The following is a 13,362-nucleotide window of genomic DNA, read 5'->3' on the forward strand; positions in this document are numbered from 1 at the left end:
CTCTTAAAGGAGAAAGGGAGAGGGAGGAGTCTGCAGGTGACAAATCAATTCTTGGCAGTGAAATTCTTTCACCGGCCTTCTCGCCGGAAATGACCTGCAAATCAAGACAATTTTCATAACGTTTCCAGACGATCAATCGGGTACCATTCGATAAACCTTTAGAAACGTTGAGGTTTCTTAAAAGCATGACAAAAACCCCCTCCAAAAGTGTGAGTTTGTGCGGTGGTAAGCCACTAAGATTAAAACTGTCCAAGAATTCGAGGGGAAAATTGAGAGCCTCTCCCTCTTCCCCTACAATGAGCCTGTTAACACTGAAGTGCGTTTTAGAGACACCTGAAAGAACTTCAACAACCTTGTCGTTAATTTCATTGCAATGCTTATTTTTAGGGGCCAGAATTGCGCACTTTGTGAAATCTACGTTCGAACATGAGGAAGCTATCTTTTCCATAAATTTCAGTAATAATATCAGTTTCAGTAATACCTACTGCTTGTCGGTAAATCAATGAATTCCGGCATGGCCTTTTTTAGCAGAAAGGTAAACACCATCACCTATTTCGAGTTAAAATTTTGCAAACTCCGCTTCGTCCTGCAAAGTTCTCATATTTTGAGTAAGTTTTCTGATTTTGAAAAGAGGTCAAAGTGGTGAGAATTTGATTGCATTTTGCACCAATGTTTGGCGAGAAGCATGCGGAACAACGGGTAAAATCTGTCTAAAATCACCACCCTAGACGACAATTTTTCCTCGAAAAGGGATATCATTACCCATTCTCTAAGAAGTCGGTCGATGCATGCCATAGCATGCGTGACACCCATGGGAGCTTCACCCCAAAAAATGATCGTTGTTTTCCGAATAGTCTCAGCCTCTCTTGAGCTAACCGTCAGACTCGACACAGAATTCTCATTCAGAACCGAAGGAATTTTGAATTTGCTATGAACCGCCCGACCGTTAGGTAGCAACGATGCGGCGATACCTGTCCAAGCAACGGAGATGACGTCTAAGTTTTCCTTTGTACAATACGCAGTAAGACATTCTTAAACGAAAGTTTTTCCCGATCCTCCTGGACCATCAATGAAAATCGCATTACACGTGTAAGATGGATTTTGGATGAGACTAATTATTTCAGAAATAATTTGATGTTGCTCTGGGTTAGCGGCAGAAATCATGGAATCATAGTTTTAGGGGGAGGAGAGTCAGGCTCTGACCCTTGAAGATTCAGGTTAATTGGAAGCAATTCCGGAAGATCAAATGATGATATTGAAAATCCATGAAGTCTTAAGGTGCTTTCAATAGCAAAAAGCCGATCAACGTAGTCGACCGACCAACAAAATAAAGAGAGAGGAAGAAACGAAGCAAATTTGAAACAAAGTTGGAAAGAGAAAAGAACAAATAAGAATGAAATGTCCATAACAATACATGTTGTTAGCAATACGTGTGCGCACCGCTGCAGTTAATAAGTCAGGGTCAGTCAAACCGCCAGGATGCCTATCAAGAAGTGGTGAAGCGGAGTAGCCGAGAGATTGCGACGGAATGTGGGTGGTGAGTGACGAACAACAATGCGACCCAAACCTTCTTTGAGGTTGGTGGGAGGAAAGCTATACGAAAGAAAACGGAGATGACCGAAAGAACACAGTGGGAGGGGTGGCTGAGACCCTAGGGGGGGTATCTAGGGACGGGCAAGCAGGTAGCGGCCAGATGACCGCTCGAAACAGCTGAACTTTACGCGTCGATAAAAGTAAGAAATTTGAGAAAATCGAAAAAACAATTACAGCCTGCAAATCGACAGATCACAGGCTTTCATTTAAAAAAAACCCCATGCAAATCGCTCCGGTGGTTCTCTCAGAGTTAACGTCCAAAGATTCGGACCTCCGTTTTAATGCATCGAAGAAAATTTGAGAAAATTATGGGAGAAAATTTGAGAAAATCGAAAAAACGATCACAGCCTGCAAATCTACAGCTCAGGGGCTTTCATTTAAAAAAAAAGATCACGCAAATCGGTCCGGTGGTTCTCTCAAAGTTAATGCCCCAAGATTCGGAACTTTGCATTTTAATATATAGGATTGGTGTATACATGTTCTATTTTAGCATCAAAATTGACTTGCTGGGGGGCATCGAATCTCTGGCTCGCGGAGAGCACTGTGCGGCGCGCGCATTGGGAGCTATGCAGCGTGGCTGTCCAACATGCCGTTTTATTTTAAGGGGGCAATCGATTTGAAACTTTCGTTACAGGTAGGTAAAAGGTATAGTTACTTGTATAAATAAGATTTTTCCAAAATTTCGTCAAGTGGGTTGCATACCCTGCTCCTCAATACCCAATTAAGTGATTTTGAAGAGGCACCTTGTGGCATGTGGCATCCATTTCTCGGTCTGAGAGTGAGCTAAAGACCTGCGGTGTGTTTAAAAGTATGAAGAAATGCTTCTAATGTCCAACAGAGCCGGATTTTTGGATTTTTAACTAAACGTAAATACCACATGCGCGGATACGTCAAATTTACGACTGACTGCTCCGGGAGAGAAAATAGAAATTTTTGCAAAGCCTGTCCGTGCAAATACTTTACCGTGCTCATCCCTAGACCAATTTGCATCCTCCCCTGCTAAAAATGACCATGTTGGTAACATGTTGAGACTATGTTGTTACTAACAGGGTCTAAAACGCCAATGTTGGTATCAAGATGATGTCAACATGGTATCAATGTGATATCAACTTGGGGTAAAAGACCAAAATGATACCAACATGCTAGCAATATGGCAAGTCCCAATATGATATAAACATGATTTAAAAAAAATGTTGTTAACAACATTGTAAAAATATGGTAACATGATGCTATCAATTTGGACTACCATCATGATAAAGAGTTGATGTAAAGTTAGTATCTGTTGGTCCCATCATGGGAACATACTGATATCATTGCACTGGAAAAAAAAATGTTCGGTGGCTTTTACCGAACCCTTAATTCGGTGTACGGTTGTTCGGTGACACAAACCTAAGTACCTATTGGGTTTTGTGAACCGAACGGCATTATATTTTTATAACTATTTATCCGTCCATACTTTATTTTATTTTTTTCATGTGTTGTTTGTACTCCTCTCTTTCAAAAACTTGATCTACTTCATATTTTTTTCGTATCTTCATTGTGAAACTGAATGATGTACAGAATTGCAAGAATATCATTGCTTCTAATCATTGAACCAGATCTGGGGACGTTCATTAGTACTAAATTAGCCACTTCCCCCAGCGTCCGTGGCGGAGTGGCGGCGACATTTGAGGCGACCACCGAAGCTCAGCAACGTCGGGCGTAGTTAGTACTTCGATGGGTGACCGCTTGGGAACTCGGGCGCAGCGCGGCTTATTTCTGGCGAACGTTCAATGTCGAGTTCTCTTAGCGTCACTTCTCTGGTGACCGCGATGAAAATTAAGCCTTAGAACGTGGAGCGCACCTTTTAAGCATTTTGGAACTTTTTTTTTCAGTATGTGATATCATATTGGTAACGTGTTGATATCATATATGATAACGGGTTCTATTCGCCCTGTTGCTACCATGTTGGGCCAGACCAACTTGTTACCAACATGGTCATTTTTAGCAGGGCTCCTTGAAAATCTACCTTATGAAACTTATGAAACTGCCCCATGGAGTTTTTGAAAATAAATCCCCATTGAAAAGTGGCCCGGGGTTTTTCCCCATGAGAAAGTAGAATTCCCCATGCCCATGGGAACTTACTGCCTCATGGGCACTTTTTACCCCATGGGCCATAATTGATCCATGGGGGAAAACCCCGGGTCAATTTCCGGGGGGGGGGGGGTATTAATTTATTATTAATAATTTCTTAAACTGCGAAAAATAAGGTCCATGAGACTTTTGTGGACACTTAGTTCTCGTTATTTACGTGTAGAATTTTTTTGCCTACGTCGGGAATTGAACCTGGGAATTACCTAACCGAAGACGAGAATCCTACCTACTGAGCTATGGCGAGACTTTGAACGGGGAGACGAAAAACCCGCATTTAGTTTCCAATTGAACGGGCAGCCAGAATATCTCGACCAATTTACATGGTTTTTTTGGATTTTTATTTTAATGCATTATTTTACGTCATTTTATTTTTTCACTTCAATATATTATTTTACGTCATTTTACTTTATTTTGTTTTTTTAGATTGATTTTCTTTAGACTTCTGGTATTTTATTTATTTACTTAATTTTATTTATGCCTTTTATTTTATTTATCTTCTTTCTTTTATTTATTTACTTTATTTTATTTATTTGTCTATTCTATTTTATTTATTTACTTTATTTTATTTATTTATCTATTCTATTTTATTTATTTACTTTATTTTATTCTTTTACTTTATTTCATTTTTTACTTCATTTTATTTTTTTACTTTATTTTATGTTTTACTTTATTTTATTTTTCACTTTATTTTATTTTTTTGGTAGGTGCTTCGTTTTATTTTTTTCATTCAACAGGGGTAAAAGTAATTGTTCTTCCAATTTTGTTATAATCAGCATTTCCTTACTTTCTCTAATTTAAAAAAAAATGATAGGTTGTATAACCCGGTCTCCCGACTTATAATTTGAATAACACGCGGTCGCGTCCTTCTGGTCCCAGGGCACGTTGATTGGTCTCTCTCTACGGGCTGTCGGCCATTGGGGAGAGGGCAATTGGCATTGCCTGGGGAGTGGGGGGCCCGGCCGCCATTCAGTCTTTTGCCGTCTCCTAGAGATACGTGATGTAAGTTTTCATCATCTTTTTGAGAAGGTAGGGCTTCGGCCCCATCTAGTGTTTTTTAGATTATAATTCGACTTTAGTCATGTGCTTCAAGGTCCTTGCTCCGCTATTGAACCTTAAACCAACTCGTGTTCATACTTACCTACACTTTTCCTTCATCTATCTCATCTATGGCTTACGGGCCCCGGCTTCAAGGCCCTGATTTGCGTGTTTTGCCTGATAGGTTCCCAGCAGACACTTAGGAATTTCTTAAGTTCTCTATTCAACTCTCTTAGTTGCCCTATGAGCCTTGGTCGTCACCCCATCAGTTCCCACGGGGTCCCCAATGGTGCCCATTGATCCTCATAGGGTCCCCATCCATCCCCATGAGGTTCCCGTCGTTCCCGATGAGGTCCTCGTCGTTCCCCATGAGGTCTCCATCATTCCCCATGAGGTCTCCATCGTTCCCCATGAGGACCCCATCGATCCCCATGGGAGCCAGTCAGATCCCATGGGTTTTCACGAGAATCCTATGGGATTCCATGAAAACCCATGGGAAAATGATGAAAACCCTATGGGACAGTTTCAGAAGGATCCTCCTTAATAGTAAAGGACTTCTCTTTTTTAAACATAAAGTACTGAAGTTAAATCGCGAAAAAAGTATAATGACACGGAAATAGTTACATCTCCCATGAAATTGATTCGCTGTGCTAATTACCTACGTATCCATGCAATTAAGCTATCGTAAATAACTTGCATGAAGCAGCATGAGTATTTATTTCGATAGTTTCTTCAAAATAAGTTCGTTCGTTCGTGTCAAATCTTTCGACTTACCCTTGAAAACAAAATTTACAGTATGGATGAAGGAAAAACATAATTAACGCAAGATATCTTAGATTTTTATGATTAAATATATTTTATGTTTCGACAATGGACAATCGCATTTCAGTGACATATGGATTGTTTTTTTTTGTGCGGTCTCTGTGCCACTTTCGATTTCCTAAGAAAGCGATCCAATGTATCACCGAGAAGTCCCAAGGTGCCTCTTCAAAATCACTCAATTGGGTATTGAGGAGCAGGGTATGCAACCCGCTTGACGAAATTTTGGAAAAATCGTATTTATACAAGTAACTACCTTTTACCTACCTGTAACGAAAGTTTCAAATCGATTGCCCCCTTAAAATAAAACGGCATGTTGGACAGCCACGCTGCATAGCTCCCGGTGCGCGCGCCGCACAGTGCTCTCCGCGAGCCAGAGATTCGATGCCCCCCAGCAAGTCAATTTTGATGCTAAAATAGAACATGTATACACCAATTTCTTTTTAATTTTATGTTCTTTCATGTCAAGCAAACAGTTTTACGATTTTTGCATTACAGAAAAAGTTATCAGCATAAAACTGGAAAAAATTGAGATTTGGCAACGTTTTTTCAATTTTGCGAAAAGCGCCTCATGGCTACGAGGCAGCAAACTTCAAAGGCAATTTTTGGCTCTGAGGGCTCATTATAGGACCCCAAAATCCACCATATGGTTAAAATTGGTAGTCTAAGTATTTGGCGGCTTAAAGTATGCATATTTAAGAAACTTAGACATTATATCCGGGAATTTTTTTTTTTTTAAATAATATGACGGGTCTTGCTATGGGTAATTTGGCAATTTTAGCCCAAAAATATCTTTAAATTGACTTTATTTTCCAGGAACTCGACAGATTTTCTTTCTTTTTAGCTTCAGTGACTCATTGTCAGTAGACATTCTACTTTAAGAACCTGGAGAGGTTTTGCTTGTGACTCGTCAAAAAATTTAAACTCGTTCAGACGCACCGTGCACTTATTGTCAATTTTGGAAAATGTCCGTGATTTTTCTTGTCTGTCCGGAGGAAACACTTTGAAAACTTCAAGGGTTGAAATTGATTTGTTCTCCGTCCAAAAAATAAAATGGGAGCAAAGATGTTTAAACACCGCTAATGACATGAGTGGTCTGGTAGTTTCACCGCCTATATGTATAGCCTGAGTGCCTTGAGAAATTTTATGCACGTAATCCGGCAACACTGCCCACCCTACCATATTCCTACTTTTGTAGACACCCTGTAACAAAAAATTCACATTTGTACCCTACTTTCATCAACTTTTTAGAAACCCAGCAGTAGTGTATACGGGTATACCCATCTCAAAACTCCTTTTGGTTTTTGGACGCGATGACAACATGGCATCGCTGTTGGAAGAAATACTTAATTAATAGAGCGCAAGAGGGTGGAAAGGGGAGGAAGGAGTAAGTAAAGGGCTGTACTTACCGATACAGTTAATTAGGATGCACGGAAGGATGAGGTTAAAGACGTAAAACATGGGCCGTCTCCGGAGTCTGATGAAATAGGTGATATCCGGGTAAGGCTCCTCGCAACAGGAGTAGGTAATGACATTCTTGATTGAGTCAAAGCCGATAAGATCAAACTCTCCGTTCGCTTGATAGTTACTCACGTCTCCTTCTTCCGTTTGCTTGACCAGATCCAGCTGCACACCTCACCAGATCGATCATAAAAAACCAATGAGAATAAGTGCACTTTAAAAAGAATTATGTATAAAAAAGTCAAGACTCAACCCACCCTGCAGAGGGGTTGGGTGTTATTTTGCAAGTGATATAGTACTAGCAATATTGTCTAAGTAACATGATTGCAACGTTTCTGCAATATTTCATGCCAACATCACTAAGAAATACTTCATGAAACGTTGCTAGAAACATTCTAATAATAGTTCACAGCAACATCACCCGCACAATATCACATACTAATGTTTCATTAAAACATTGCGCACAATATTGCTGTGTAATATTTTAGAAATGTTACTAAAAGCAGTACAATAATATCAAATTGCAAAATTATGCATAATTTTTATCCAGCAATATCGCAGTGACGTGACTATAAAAATATTGCGCATACATTGTTGTGAAATGTTTCGCTAATAAAGCGAGTGATTTTCTGGATCTGTACCGCTGTAGCAAAGTACGTTCTCATAAAAGTTGCTTTGCATGAGACGTAACCACCATTTGAACTATCAAACTCGTGTAACCTGACTTGGAGTTGAACCGGACACCGGACCCGTCGTAGGACGAGTGACCCGGTGACCCATGGAAGGGGGGGGGGAAGAGGGAGGGAGACGGGGGGCGAGGGGTGGTATATTACTTGGCCTCTCCAATCTCACTGAGGGAGAAATGATTCAATTTATTATATTAATTACTATAGATTGGAAAACTTCAATGGCTGGGTCTATTCATTTTGCCACTTTTCTTTATGATTTCCGATGATACCTTTACTTATCGATTGTTAGATAACCTTTTTAATTTCATGTATATGAACATGTCAGTAAAAATTTTACCAATTTTTTTATTAGTAAAATATCTGGGTCCACACGCTATTCAACGGGGCAATCGAGGCCTACAAAAATGTCAAAAAATTTGACCCAGTTTGCCTAGGTTTGTCAGTAAATTTTGGTCCAATTCTTTTCAGGTTTTCATTGAAATTCAAACGGAATTATTCGGAATCTGACGAGGGTTTTACATACATCAGATAACATTTGATAAAAATACGTAGAAGCAGATGAGGATGGCTCGCAAAGGGAATAGCAGGCGACAAATGGGTACACCGCTATCTCCCAAGAAATAAGGAAATTACATTGTAAGAATAGAGACTTTGTTTGAAGCAGGCGGCACTCGACTTCCTTCACCTGTCCATTAAAAAATTGGTCCCGCCCAAGCCCATGGTCTGACCTCTCTACTCTCAGGTAAATATCCCAAAAATTACAGCAACTAAATTACAAGGAGGCATCCCGCCCCCGCGCGTGTTTTACCTTATACCATAATTTCAATTTCCGCGCCAATAGGCCGACGGCGTTAGGTACTGTTGGAAGGTGATTGGTTGATAGCCGCCGTTTCGTCGTAATTATCGCTTCTTATCCCTCCCCGCCCCGGATCCGACGGGCGGGGTCGGCCATTTTTAGATTGAATGACAAATAAGATATCATTGTTTACATCATATTTTTGTATGACGTTTCGCGTCCCGCAGCTTTAAGGTTCGGCTGGCGGACTTCGGGCTTCTCGGTTGTTTTGAGCGTGCCAGTAGGAGGGCTCGCTTTTTGAAATCACTCGGATATACTATGATACAGCACACCAATAAACCAATGCTATTCAATTGGTGGTCCAAATGGTTTTCCGGCAGATCAGTTTTTTCGTGTTTGAATCGTTATACTGTCAAACCCTCGTTCAATCAAAAGCGGGTAAACGTACGGTGGCTCTTGAGAAGCCAACATTACCTATCCCACTTCAAATTTTGAGAATAATTTAAAAAAAAAAAAAAAAAAAAAAAAAAAAAAAACAATATTAGCATTGTACAAGGTAGAAAATTGCTCTGGAGGATTCATTACCCTGGTAAAAATGTTCCATGCGAAATTTGCATGAAAATCAGCCGCATGTAAAATTGGGACGGAAAAATTTCCATGCGCATATGGCATGGAAACCAAGTTCATGGAAATCAGCCGCATGGAAAATGTTAAGCCTGATTATTTTTTTTTCTTCTTTTTAAACCAAATAGAGTAAGTGTTTGGACATGTGGCCTTGGTGGACCCTTAGAATTTAAGAGAGGTTCTTTCCATCTCATAGTTACTTAGTTTTATCAACCTTCTTGGAGGGGTGAAGGGGAATGTTTTTGGTTAATAAGATGTAAGTAACACGTCAATTTCCTCGACCGGATTTTTTGCCCGAAAATGTTTTTGAGGGTTTTTGGTAGTTTTGGAAAATCTACAAAAAAGCTCAGCTGATTTAAGACGTAGTAATGGATCGTATTCGATAGTGGTTCGATGTATCGTTTGGTTCAAAACAATAAACATAACTTCAAACCAAAATGTTAGGATATTTGTCAGAAAAACTGGAACTGAGAAATTTCGTAGCAATTTGACTACTTTTAGCTAATTAGTACTCATACGCATCAAAAATCTATCATAAAAAAGCGCTCTGTCAGATTACTCAATTGACTTTTGAGGCTATGTTTTTGTTTTGAACCAATCAATATCGATACATTCTCACCCGTTTGATGTATCGAATACGATCTATTTTTGCTCTCACGGCATTGCCATGTTTCAACTCGCCTCCGGTCGATTAAATTTAATTTATAAACTATTGGAGGGAACACTGGATCGCTTCCTTATCTGGCACCCGAGGGCCGGAGATGTCAGCTTGTTTTAGGTAAACTCAGTTACTGATGGAAATCAAGCCTTTTTTTGAAGAAATGAAATAATAACACATCACAAAATTGACGGTTCTAAACAAAATTATTCATTCTTCCACAGAAAAGAGGAGGCGCTCCCTTCCCGCAGCCGACTTGGGCTCCGTAATGCAGGTAGGTAACTGCATTACCCTCAAAAACGCGCTTATTTCCGCCTCGAGTGAACTGGTGCTCGATGTGAAATTGAAAAAAAATTGTACTTGGACTTACCATGTAACCGTCGTACGTCCAGGAGGCCCATTTCATGGCGCAACTTTGGATGTCAAATGGAAAATACTCGACGTCAATATCGCACGAACTCCTGTAGATGCCATGACTCAGCCAGGTTACCTCACCGTCATGTTTCACTATTACGTTCGTATTAATTACTGCTGAGTTGTACTGTGAGTCAGCACTGAAATAAAAACCAAAAAAAAACGAATCGATCCTAAATTCATGATGATGTGATCGTAACACCGCATACAGAAAAAAAAAGTAGGTGTTTGCATCTTGAGGTTTGTTTACCCTGTGACGTAGGTCGGTACAACCTGGCCAGCGAAATCCGGAATTCGGAGTATGAAAAACGGACCATAATGTTCCATTTTTCTGCTTAAATCAACTCATCATATAATTTCAAGCACTTTTTATGGAATGAATTTTTCCCATAAATTAGGTACACAATTTCCTGACAATTTCTAAGAAAATCGATGATAAAAGTCGTTGTGCCGACCTACGTCATCAAAAAAATTCCAAGATGCCCGAAATGCAAACACCTCCTTTTTTTCTCTATAGTAACACCGAACTTGGCAGATCATTTGCTTTAAATTGAAAGTTTGTGGCAAGATAAAACCATCCCAATAAGGTACCATCATAGGGAGGTAAGTTCTCTCCTCGTATGCATTGCTCAGAATCCTCCAAGATTATTTCACGGAGCGTAGCATCATAGTAGACGAAGAAGAAATGCAATGCCGCTTGCGGCAGGGTTATTTTTTTCTTTCTGTTGATTATGATGCCAAACATTAGTCTTTATCCAGCAAGTTGGTATTATGTCAAACTTTTAGTTTTCTTTTGCTGCAGCCCTGTCATGCTAGCAATACAACCCTGTGATTGGTCCCCTACTTTTCTCCTCCTTCTGTTTGTCTAAATTTTGGAGGTTATATTTTTTATATCCTTTTCTGTGAGAATGTCTTAGTTCGTGATTCAGAAAAAGTTAATAAATCATTGCGCTATTTAGGTAATGTTTACTCATTTATTTAAATACTCTGACCAACAGGTTATTATGGCCCAGTAGAAGTTTTGTTTGTCTTGTTCGTCGTGTTAGTTTTGTTGAAGAAGTGTCCGGTTCTTCTCTTTCGTGGTGAATCGCAGAAGAAGTATTTCGAATCATCATGGCAGAAATAGAAAACAGCCTTACGAAGAACCTAAAACTAACCGATGACAACTACTTTCCCTGGTCAGTGAGGTTGAAAGCTTTACTTAATCATCGTGACTGCTTAGAAGCGATTGACCCAGGTTATGAAGAAGGAGACTTGGCAAACCCCACGGCTGCTCAGAAGAAGAAGAATAGCAGCGCTCTCTCAACTTTAACACTGACAGTGAGTAATAAGATCATTGTACCCTGGTAAAAATGATCAGTTGACGGTGTATCAGTTTGTCAACGGTGTTTTGGCGCGGAGCATCAGTAGACATCAATTCTGATCGGGTCAGTTGATGGCTTCTAACTGATCTAAACTGATAAGTGGTGGCAGTTCGAAGTATCAACAGATCTGAAATGATACTTGGTATCAGTTGGTACCATGTATCAACTGATAAGACATAAATTAAAAACGCACTATCTGCTTGTGTAATTTTACGTATTTATTCAGTTTCTAACGTTTATCTCACGATTTGACGACCAGAGAGCGCTGCTGGAAATTACCGTTCTCGTATTTCTGACACGAGGCTTATCAGGCAGCGCTCATTCCCAAACGGTCTCCCATCTAAGTACTAACTACGCTCGGCGTTGCTTAACTTTGGTGATCGTCCAAGAGACAGAGCCACTACTCTACCCGCGCAAGCGATCAAAATAGACGTATTTTTGCCATTTCAGGGCCCCCACTAGTATCAATTTGACAGAGAGTGATGATTTTGTGTTGAATTTGAATCTACACTTAATTTTTTCATTTTATTTTTTAATCACTTAAAATGTAAGAGTAGTATGAAAATGATTACTTGACTCAATAAAAAATCCAACAGCGTTGTATAATGGTGCAGAAAAATACGAATTAAAGTACAGTGTTGTATAGGGATTATATTCAATATGGGAACGCTGTAAAGTAAAAGTATTGCATGTTGCCCCTTCAATAATGGGGTTATGCAATCGTGTAAAGTAGCCCCTTCAATCTGCGGTTTATGCAATGGTGTATTTTTCAAGATGGCGCAGCAGCGTTGCCGGACGGTGCACTTAAATAAATGATTTATTTATTGGTGAAATTTTGCAACATCGCATTTTACAGTGTTGCCAGATGGGGCGAGAAATTAGTTAATTTTTGATACAATGTTGCCAGATTGTGCAAAATATTCGGATTTTTGGACTTTTAAACATTTTCGGTTTCGGAAGACCGTATCTAACAGTATGGGCCTGGTATCGGATACTGTAGATTAGGGTCTGATTCGGGAAATTGAAAAATTTTCGGAAAATCACCCTCGTCCGATCCGTTGCGGATCGATGCGATTCTTTTCCACTATCGAAGATCGGAAAACTGTACTGACCGAATTTTGATACAACTTTTCGTTTCCGAGATTTCGGACTTGTAAAAATTTTCGGTTTCGGAAGACCGTATCTTGCAGTATGGGCCTGGTATCTGATACTGGAGATTAGGGTCTGATTCGGTAATTTCAATTTTTTTTTTTACTAGTGTGCGCTTGGAGAAGCGTTTTGGGAACCTTGTGTTTTGGGATGAGCGACTGGGAATGGATATTGCAAAGTTCAGCAGTTTGACGAATCAAAAATTTTTATTATTTTTTATTGGATATTTACAGTTACAGTTACAGTTTAAAAACAGTTTAAAAACAGTTCGCGTTTAGAAAACGCACTAAAAACGTGAGGGTTGTCAACCACAAACATCGATTCCTTCTCCTTCTCCGAACTTTAAATCGACACTTATGTCATCGACTTTCCGATTGTTCTTCTCACGGGACATCCTGGTGAAACGGAACTTGCAGTCGGATGATAGGTACTTGGAGTACAGGTACGGAGCGGAGCAAATGAGTGCCAGTAAACTCAAGATGAATAGAAGAACGTCCGTCAAGGTAGAGGGTGCGCATTTGATTTCCTGACAGACCGGGCACATTGTGATGTTTGCTTCGGATGAGTTTTCCACCAGTGAGGATTTCACTCCAACGACAGCAATGATGATGGTGATGAAAATTATTT

At 39.8% G+C, this 13,362-nt stretch overlaps 1 protein-coding gene and 1 long non-coding RNA gene across 6 annotated transcripts in view; one reads left to right on the forward strand and one right to left on the reverse strand.

The window, feature by feature from the left end:
* The window catches only part of LOC140226051 (uncharacterized), a 54,279-nt gene extending 44,108 nt beyond the window's left edge, over window positions 1-10,171 (forward strand). For all 4 annotated transcript variants that reach the window (XR_011900869.1, XR_011900868.1, XR_011900870.1 and 1 more), the window contains 2 exons: window positions 8,199-8,472; window positions 10,033-10,171. This is a non-coding gene — a long non-coding RNA (uncharacterized lncRNA). The remainder of the gene's footprint in view (window positions 1-8,198; window positions 8,473-10,032) is intronic.
* The window catches only part of LOC109032782 (neuronal acetylcholine receptor subunit alpha-9), a gene marked incomplete at its 3' end in the record, with an annotated part of 237,131 nt that overhangs the window by 98,533 nt on the left and 125,236 nt on the right, over window positions 1-13,362 (reverse strand). For both annotated transcript variants that reach the window (XM_072306447.1, XM_072306446.1), the window contains 2 exon segments: window positions 6,990-7,206; window positions 10,179-10,362. In XM_072306447.1, the coding sequence (XP_072162548.1) occupies window positions 6,990-7,206; window positions 10,179-10,362 (401 nt within the window).

This window comes from Bemisia tabaci, chromosome 1, assembly GCF_918797505.1.
Source record: "Bemisia tabaci chromosome 1, PGI_BMITA_v3".
NCBI lineage: Eukaryota > Metazoa > Arthropoda > Insecta > Hemiptera > Aleyrodidae > Bemisia > Bemisia tabaci.